The sequence below is a fragment of the Nicotiana sylvestris genome, chromosome 6 (assembly GCF_000393655.2).
Source record: "Nicotiana sylvestris chromosome 6, ASM39365v2, whole genome shotgun sequence".
Taxonomy (NCBI): domain Eukaryota; kingdom Viridiplantae; phylum Streptophyta; class Magnoliopsida; order Solanales; family Solanaceae; genus Nicotiana; species Nicotiana sylvestris.
In genome coordinates this window covers 34,863,406-34,872,973 of record NC_091062.1, presented here as the reverse complement: position 1 = coordinate 34,872,973, position 9,568 = coordinate 34,863,406, and the positions used below count along the sequence as shown (strand labels likewise).

At 33.7% G+C, this 9,568-nt stretch overlaps 2 protein-coding genes across 2 annotated transcripts; both read right to left on the bottom strand.

Moving 5' to 3' along the window:
* Window positions 1-954: 954 nt before the first annotated feature.
* LOC104214287 (ethylene-responsive transcription factor ERF054-like) lies at window positions 955-1,806 on the bottom strand. The gene has a single exon (XM_009763939.1). It carries the CDS (start codon window positions 1,804-1,806, stop codon window positions 955-957), a length of 852 nt encoding a protein of 283 aa, XP_009762241.1.
* Window positions 1,807-7,443: 5,637 nt separating this feature from the next.
* Window positions 7,444-9,340, bottom strand: LOC104214286 (uncharacterized). The gene is made up of 3 exons (XM_009763938.2): window positions 8,873-9,340; window positions 7,945-8,150; window positions 7,444-7,854 (listed from the first exon to the last, which is right to left on the bottom strand). Exons 1-3 carry the CDS (start codon window positions 8,960-8,962, stop codon window positions 7,590-7,592), a joined length of 561 nt encoding a protein of 186 aa, XP_009762240.1. The 5' UTR covers window positions 8,963-9,340; the 3' UTR covers window positions 7,444-7,589.
* Between the last annotated feature and the right edge of the window lie 228 nt (window positions 9,341-9,568).

The following is a 9,568-nucleotide window of genomic DNA, read 5'->3' as shown; positions in this document are numbered from 1 at the left end:
TAGAAAATTCTTATATTTAGTCCTTCAAAATCAATTAAGAGTTTTACCTTATATAAATTTTCTTATATACACGTTAGAAACAACTATCAGTTAGCAAAGTTTATACGAGTCTAAAACAATGGTTTTGATAAGACAAAGATCCAACGTTTACATGTGAACCTAAACTAATATAAAACAAATTAAAAATAACTATAGACGTAAGAAACTTAACCAAAACAATTTGAATTGCACTGAGCAAAAAGGGTAAACACAATTTCCTTTGTATGTATATAAACTATTGAATTCCTTTGACATAGGTTAATATATCTCAAATTTCTGACTCACTGCTGTATGCTGGTATTAACAATGTGGAGTTTAATAAAGCCAACTAAACATTGTATTGAATTATGCGTTGATTTGTTTTATTGTACAAACCAACCCAACATTGAATTTCTTTAAGCTAGATTTTATTTTTGGGATAATTTTTGTTAATGTGGTGAATCAAATGATCCCATAGCGTACTATTGATTTGGTGTGGGTTAATATTTACCATGTACTGAGTTAAAGAATCAGCTAGTACTACAGAATTAATCAAAATTTCAGAGGAAAATGGAAATATCAAATAACAAGTATAGACTTCTGGAATGGGCTGGAATGAACAGATCAATAAGACAATAGCAACTACAGAAAAATCCTTGACCACATCTTGACTCAGTCCGTATACACATTTTTTAAACTAAACATTACAGTAAATAACTTTGCATGCCTGAAAAACCATGAATCATGTAAAAGCTAAGTATTCTGCTGACACAGTCTGTATTCTTTTTGCATATGTGTACATAATTCGAGCTGATATAGGTTCAGTTGAACCTCGCCCTAAAGCCGTCCTTGGGAGTTGTCACCTATTCCAGGGTCAATAGTGGCGCTTAAAAGATCGTCCGCGAAGCCTGGATCGATGGTGAAATCACACTCCTGCTACTGCAAATTATCATCAGTAGAAATGTTGTTCCCAAATGGACTGCCAATAGAGGAACCAGATTGAAGTATATCTATCCACCCTTTATCTGATATACTATCAAATAGTCTTTCCTTTAATTGCATTGCGTCAGTAGAAGCCTGATAATCACTATTTACTTGTAGTATATTACTGTCTAAAACAGAGGTACTCTGTCCCCCGTCTGAAGGTGTCATGTCTTCTTTCTGACATTGTTTGATATACCGTTTATTTTTGTGTTGGACTTGGTAACTATTATTTGAGAGTGAAGTGCTTGAGGCTGCTGCTGAATTAGTTTCGACTATGTTGTTAACGGACGGGTCACTAAGGAACAGATGCGGGAAATTAAGCCGCGCATTTGATCCTCGGAGCCTAAAGGCCTCAACATCATAAGCAAAAGCGGCTTCTTCAGCACTGTCAAACGTGCCTAGCCAGAGTCTAGTTCTTTTTCGTGGAAGACGAATCTCCGCTACCCATTTTCCCCAGTGGCGTTGTCTAACTCCCCTGTACCACTTAGGGGTTGTGGAAACAGTGCCATAATTGTAAGTGTTCCGACACTGAACTAGCGCAAGATGGCACGGGTATAGAGAGCAATTTTGAGGTGCAAAAGAAATCATAGTTTGGTTCTGAACAGGTGATTGCATAGGAAGTTGATCATCAAGGGCAAAAGGAAAACTAAATCTTGAATTATGGGCAGTGTAAGTAGACTGTTTTGGATCATAAGTTGCAGCTCTAAGGTCTTTGTGTTCTGATGATGGGATTTTGAGCTTCTTTAACGGTCTATCAATCGACATAGTGGATTGAATATTGCTAATTGATTCGACATATTCCATTTTTTGTGCTCGTACGAGATGGTTCAAAGCAATATTACAATGAAAAGGCTTAATTGGAGCTTAGGTTTATTTGATAAAGAGGACAAGAAACATGGATGCTGACATTTAATTGAAGCCTTCTTTTTCAACAACACAAGAGAGTTCATTTTTCTCACACTAAAGGGACAGCAAAAGTCAGTTGCGTTTGCATGCGAGCACGTTTTTGTTGACATAAAAAGGCATGACTCTTGCATTTCTGTAGAAGCCAACCCAATCTTACTTACTTGTTAAGTGATGGAGGTTCGTTTACCTCGCTAGCCACTTGCTTTTGTGATTAGTAAGTAATGAATACTACCTTTCTATACAATAATGTTCAAATATTAGAAGTTTTAGTTCCATAAGAAAAAAGTAAGGCATGCATTAGACTAGGGGCGGAGGAAGAGTATAGGCTAAGAGTTCGGCCAAACCCACTAGTTTTGGTCCAAATTATGCATCTGTCTTAAGAAATTCATTGAATATGTATAAATTAGTATTTTAGCATTCAGTAACTTAAAAAATTTATAATCCAAAACTCATAAACTTCAAATCCTAATTAGGCTTATCTGCATAATTAGATGATGATTGGTTTTAAAAAGGGTATTTAATTTCAGTTTAAGAAGTCTTAGTTTGGTTATTGAAGTTGGCATCATATGGCGATTGGAAGAAGAGGAAAGGTACATAGGGTATTTCACATTTAGTTACTCCATCTCTTTCAATATATGACTTACTTTTTTGTGTTATATATAGAATAAATACCATATTTCTATATATACTAGAGTAAGTTTTTTGTTCCAACATTTTCATTTTATTTAAGAGTTGGTTGTGATTGCATATTTAAGAGTTGTAAGATTCAAAGGGTAATTTCCATATCTTATAGTTATATACAACTTTAGTTAAAAGTCACAAGATTCAAATATTTTCTTTTATATTCTTAAACTATGTGTCAAATTAAGACAAATAAATGAGACAAAGGAGTATAAGTTTGGCAATATTTTAATTAAAAAAAGAGTTTTAATTTAGCATTAACAAGTTTGAGGCCGAGCTTTTCGTTATCTCTAAAAGTAGACCAACTCTTTGCTTCATCATAAGTCATAATAATTAAAAGTTAAAACTCTTGGCCGTGATATAATTGATAGGGATTTTTTCATTTCTATACACTATTGAAAACTTTATTATCCTAAATGTTCGTATTTAGTAAATTACCCTACCTATACAAGTTTTATTTATAAAATATATACATTCCACCTTAAAAGCTAAAACTTATATATAATATATATAATAGGTCAATATGGGGAGTGGAAGACAGCACCGAATCACAAGGGAGCCAAAGTGTACAGAAAAGGTTAAAAGTATCTTTGGCCAAAACTTACTTCAGTTTTCTTTTTCAACATTGAAATTGCACCTTACAAAGCTAAACATGCACAAGCATCTAAAAATAGCATCATTGGCAATATCTTTTCTTTTTTTCCAGTTGCACCCAGAGGACCAAAGTTTAGAATGCTCTAAGCTAAAATGAAGGGCACATATACAATACAAATGCAGAATCATATTCAATCGGTAAAAGACCAACAAATTAATTCTTGTCTTATTCATTTGCAAGAAAATTTCAAACACTCTGGAAACATAAAGAAGTAAAAATAACAAACCTCATGAAAATAGATTGAACATAAGGAGTGTTGCTTGTTTGTAGGGCGTATCTTTTTTTTTTTTTTCTGAATTTGGGCGCTTTATTAATTAAGTAAGCAGTAGTTTGAGTGAAGGGGAAATGGATTAGACATCTTGTGATGTTTAGCTTTGCAACGTCACCACTTCTCTTTCTTTCTTCTGCATTTCCTCTTTAATTTGCCCCTTCTTCCTTTTGGATGTTTTGGCATTTGGCACGGTACACGTGGTCCAAAATTAAATACAACTATAATAACATACAACTTAAATGCAAATTTTATATAAAATTTATACCATATGTCTTTTGTATATTTTGTATCTGATTTATACATAGTAAAAACAACTCTCATATAACTAATTATATATTATATAATTTATCTACAACTTTCACACATTATTTCTACCCAGTTAAATACAACTACAATAACATATAACTTAAATACAAAATTTATATAATATGTCTTTTGTATATTTTGTATCTGATTTATACATAGTAAAAACAACTAATTATATATTATACAGCTTATCTACAATTTTCATACATTATTTCAGGGAAATTTACATGAAAATACAGTTAGAGGAAGTACTTTTCACCCGCCTAACCCACAAATACAGTTTTCATCCGGTGACCCACAAACATTAATCAATTTTCTGAAAACAAGTTAAACTCACAAATTTCATCGAACTTCGTCAACTGTTTACCCATAAATCACATCGTACTTCGTCAAGCTTTTACTCTTTTTGATTACTTTTTTCTTTTCCAATCTTTTCACACCAGATTTCGCTTTTTTCTTTCATTTTTATCTTTTCCTTTATTCCATTTTCATTCTTATTTATTTTTTACTTCCCTCTGTATAGTATTTCCTAAAATTCACAATATCAAGAAGTTGAAGTAAAAAATATATTCATCCTTAAAGTCTATAATTTTATTTTATTTTTGAAAAATTCAAAGTTTTGTAAGGGAAATTCTTATTTCACTGGAAAAAATAAAATTTTACATTATTAAACACCTTATATACGTTGTTATACATAGTCATACGTTAATTATACACAAATATATAATAATACACATTATCTGAAGGCAAGAAATCCAAATATTTTTTACAATTATCTATATTGTATAATTATATATAATCTTGTATACTTGTGTATAATTATGTATAACTATGAGAATACACACAAATATACATGGTTATACATGATTATACAAAGTATATATAGTTATACACAACATATACATCATTCCTCCTCCCTTTGGAAGTCATTAGAAGTGACAAGAATAAAAGAAATAACCACTCAATATTTTATTTTTCTTCGAACGGGATGTAACCCAGCTTTTCTTCATAAAGCAAAGCAGCACAACTAACATTTACCATTGGGTAATACATGAACCACAAGTTTAATTCAACCAGTACAACTTTATGTAACAAAATTCGCCAAAATGCCAAAAGCAGTATAACTTCAACAATTATCAAACTCAAGTAAGACACTAAACTCAAGTACCAGGAATGAATCAAATATATATATATTCACCAACGACCAGAAAATAAAAGGATCCTCTAATGTCAAAGTCGGAATCGGCTTCGACGAGCGCTGAATCGAAAAGAAAAAGACTACAAAAGATAGACCCGGATGTGGATTGTTCAACAGTATTATTTTGTGGAAGAGGAAGATACAGATGAAACGTAGCAAGAAAATCTGAAAAAGAACTCGACTATTTTGCTAGAGAGAGAGAAAGAGCAGGAGCGAACTGAAAATGAGAGAGAAAGAGGGGTGGGGAGAAAATCTGAAAGAGAAAACTGATTAGAATTATGAATTGGGAATGAAAAAAATTCCTCCGCATAAAGAAAAAGAGAGTGGGGACAGTAACGTGGCTAATTGATGAAAACTATATATACGTGGAATCGTGGATGGGTGAAAGATACGTGGGGGAGGAGGGTGGGATGTGGAGAGAGAAACGTGGGGGAGTGGAAGATACGTTAGAGTAACTTTAAGACACTAATTATTATCATTAATTTCCTTAAAATGTACATAAATGGTAATTGAGTATATAAAATGTAATTATAGTAAAACTTGAGTAGAGATGGTAATATAGTCTTATATAATGTATAGGAATGTAAAAATTCCTAATTAGCATAGTGTAATTTGCAGGCGTGCTTCAGCAATGGGTTGGTTAGTATATAGAGGTCTCTCTCAATAGTATCAGTTTCACAAGGAGATCAATTAAACGAAAAAATAAAAATAAAAATTGTTAGTAAGAAGTCAAAGTCAAATTCATTAAAATGATGTAGAGTAGAAGAGAGCAAGTATGCTTTAGATTTGGTTGCTTTTTGATTGATTTACCAAATATAGATTTATCGAAGGTTGCTTGTTTCTTGCGCGTGCAAACAAATTTATGAAAGCGTGCAAAACAGTAAAAGGGATTTTCTTCTAATGACGCCTCTATTTTGCTCATTCTTCTTTTACTATGTCAATGCCACTATAGAGATTAGTGTGAAAACTTACAAATTGACACAATCCCTTAAAACAACATCGAAATTAATACTAGAAATACTATTGATGAGGAACCAAGAACAAGGGTTGTTAAATTGTTGTCTTGCATCAAGATAGAAACAGATTTATAAGTTGGACATTGCGGGTTTTAAGTTGAAAGAGTGATTTCTGAAATTACATCTAACCTTACCTGAAATAGTAGATTCAACTAAACCTATAAACTCATGATTGGATCCACCACTGTAATAAGAGTTTGAGAATTAAAGATAAGGGGAGAAAAACCTAAGAGAAAATATGTCTTGTCGACTATCAAGAGTTTGTGGTGGGATGGCTAGGATCCTTTCACCCTTAACTAGAGATTTCAGAGCTCTTACCTCTTTAATGGGCTGGACCTTATGCCTCCAGATTAGTCGGGACCCTTACTGAGGATATTCAACACCGAAAGAAAAAACAAATGTCTCCTTCAAGGTCTAAGTGCGCGAATACCGGTTAAACGAGCTCCTCGCTTTGTGGCATGCCCCTAGAGGTGCCAAATTTGACCCATAAATGTGTAACCTGCCCAATCCACCCGAACTTTAATGGGTTGGGCCAATAACATTTTCGTATCTGGTTAAATTGGAGTGTAATCCAAACTGACCCATCTCCTAAATGGGTCAATTTGGGTCACTCAACGGGTCAGTTTATTAACCCGTGATCTTCCTGTTTTTTTATCCGCTTGATGACTTTTAAAGCCGTAACAAAAATTCCTTCGAAATGCCATCAGTTCAGTGAGTGCCATGGCTGTATTGTAGCTTCTGGATGTCCTCTATACTTTCTTATGGATAAATGAACTACACCATCTTGGTTAAACATTAATTGGACGTATAAATAAAAAACTGTAATTTCAGAGGCTTCTTTAAATTTTTGTGAAATTGGTACTGGTAGGTTGATTTTAGTATCAAAATTTAAAACCTCTTATATTCTAGTTTAATTTAGTCGACTTTTCAATCAGAAAATAAGAGTTTGATAAATCATTGCATTGGAACTTTTTATAGATTAAGGATTGCAAAAATGTGAAAAAACATAAAGCTTCTGCAATCACTAAACTAACATTTTGACCAAAATTCTGCTGCTACTAAAATATGAAGAAAACATATGTTTGAGTAAGCGTAACTTGTTGTGTATATATTAGTTGCTTTGATTTGAGTAATAATTGGGTAGGTTGGGTTATGACCTGTTATTTGACCTACCTTAACCTAACCTATTTTGACTTAAGCCAAATTTAGGCGGGTTGGGTCATGATCCCTCTAGTGACACAATCAATTTTAACCCGTTCAAATTTAACTCAACCCGCTGATTTGCCACTACTGACGCCCCTATAGTCAAATAAAGCTACTCCTATTATACCCGCTATCAATTTCATACCTCACAAAGGAGAAGTTTATATGATGTACATTCATACCAAAAAAAAAACATTGTAAACTCTTTTGCAGCAGCAGGAAAGAATCAAGCCTTTTGAACACTATGGTATTACAAACTTTCTCCAACAAAAAACCAGACTCCTATCGTATGAAGTAAACTGCAACTAAAAATTTGAAAAGTTGCATTAGTACAGAAACTCGCCATAGCTCTCATTTGTAGGCTGCCATTCCCACACTGGCTTCTCCACCATATGGCCCGGGGCTACCCCTGGCCTTGGAGTATGACACATAGTAAAACTGGGAGATTATGCTGGTGAAGAATATGAAAGCTGCTCCAGCTGCAAACACTCCCTTTCTCACCGTCTCACAAGATACAGGCTTATCATTAAACAAGAGCGATGATCTATACTTGGTGTGGTAAGCATTCCTAACCGAACCAGCCAACAAGCATACCTCGGCAATGAAAAATGTAACCCTGAAATATAAGTTAGATCAGTGGCGGAACCAGAAATTTCACAGGAAGATTCTAGTATCAAGATATGTGATAACGTGTTATCATATTTACCAGCATATGATGAATAGAAGAACAGCACAACCCCTTGAACCGCCAGGGCTCAAAGCCTTTCCACAACAGAAGCAACTGCTCGCAACTATTATAAGGACTTGACTAACCATGAGGAATAAGAAAGCACCAACGCCAAATCCAGTTGAAATGTCAGAGTCATAGACACAATAGCTATATACCTGCTCACTGTCTGTTTGGATCGTGGCCTATCAATGAAACAGAGACCTTTTTTAATCAAAATGAAGCATATATGCAACAGTACTCCAGTGGGTTTTTTTCACTTTTGCCTCATTCTCTCAAAGTAGCAAAAACAAAATATTACTACTTTTGCGTTTGGACACTAATTTCTTAACATAAGAACACCTTTCAAACTTAGGAAAAGCGCAGCCCGTATACCAAGTTCGGACCACAAAGGTCTATTGTACACAGCCGCTATGCACGGGTCGGGGAAGGGTTCGGACTACAAAGGCCTATTGTACACAGCCTTAGCCTACATTTCTGCAAGAGGCTGTTTCCACGACTCGAACCCTTAACCTCCTGGTCACATGACAACAACTTTACCCCAAGGTTCCCTTTCAAACTTAGGAGTTACATATAAAGTCAAAACTATTAAAAACATGCCTTTAAGAATCTTAATTGAAGAAAAAATGGTATAACTTTCAAAAGAGTAATATCATAGATGCTGCCATTCAAGTAAATGCCAAGCAGAGGAATTCTGCCAATTCAAGAAAATCATCAAATCTTTGCACATAACCAGTAATGCTACAAAATAATATTACTAGAAAAACAGAAATTTTAAAACACAATTAAATTCTCAAGAATTAAACAAATCAAATACCAAAAAGCAAGTAATATATGATATCTCTAATTGATCTAAACAGACAAAGATTCTATAAATGAAAAGAAGAATAGTAACGTAGGTACTTACGGTGCTCCTTCTCTGCTCAGCAGCAACAGCCAAAGCAAAAGCAATCAGATCCAAAACAAAGACAGTGATCATTAACAACTTCGAAGCCATAATCGATAAAATTGAAAACTTCTTTTTCTCTCTATATACACAGATTAAAACACACACACACAGAATTCTCTGTCTCTCTCAGTACTCTATATATGTAGTTTCAGTTTCATCACCTGTCTATATACATGTAATAATAGCATTTTGCGTAATGAAGAAGAAGAGTAAGTAATAAAGCAAAAAAAAAAGTGAGGGGACACCAATAAATGTAACGACGTTTCAACTTTCAGCTGTTCACCAGAATACTTAAAGCTGAATGCTACTACTTAACGTTTAGTATTCTGTAACTACAACCACACCATTCTTCTCATTTTCTTGCCACCTTTTTTGTTCTCTCGTCTTTTTTTCGAAAAGGTTCAGCGACTTAATTAAATACGAATTGAGTACATTTATCAACCGGATTTCCGTTTTCTACTAGTACTAGCTAGTATTTATACGTTTTTGTTGTTAAAAAGGGAGATGGTAAGTCATTCGTCTATAGTATAACTTAGTTTTTTTTTTTTTAATATATCTTAAAATTTACTGTTTTAGCTACCCTCAGCTTGTTGGATGGTTGTTACCTATTGTATTATATATATATATATATATATATATATATATATATATATA

What these genes read in the sequence shown, in the direction of transcription:
- LOC104214287 (XM_009763939.1), bottom strand. Translation starts at nt 1,806, where the DNA reads ATGGAATATGTCGAATCAATTAGCAATATTCAATCCACTATGTCGATT.
- LOC104214286 (XM_009763938.2), bottom strand. Translation starts at nt 8,962, where the DNA reads ATGGCTTCGAAGTTGTTAATGATCACTGTCTTTGTTTTGGATCTGATT. An exon ending in CTGAGCAGAGAAGGAGCACC is followed by an intron (nt 8,151 to 8,872) that starts GTAAGTACCTAC and finishes TTTCATTGATAG; the next exon opens with GCCACGATCCAAACAGACAG. An exon ending in CTTCTATTCATCATATGCTG is followed by an intron (nt 7,855 to 7,944) that starts GTAAATATGATA and finishes CTTATATTTCAG; the next exon opens with GGTTACATTTTTCATTGCCG.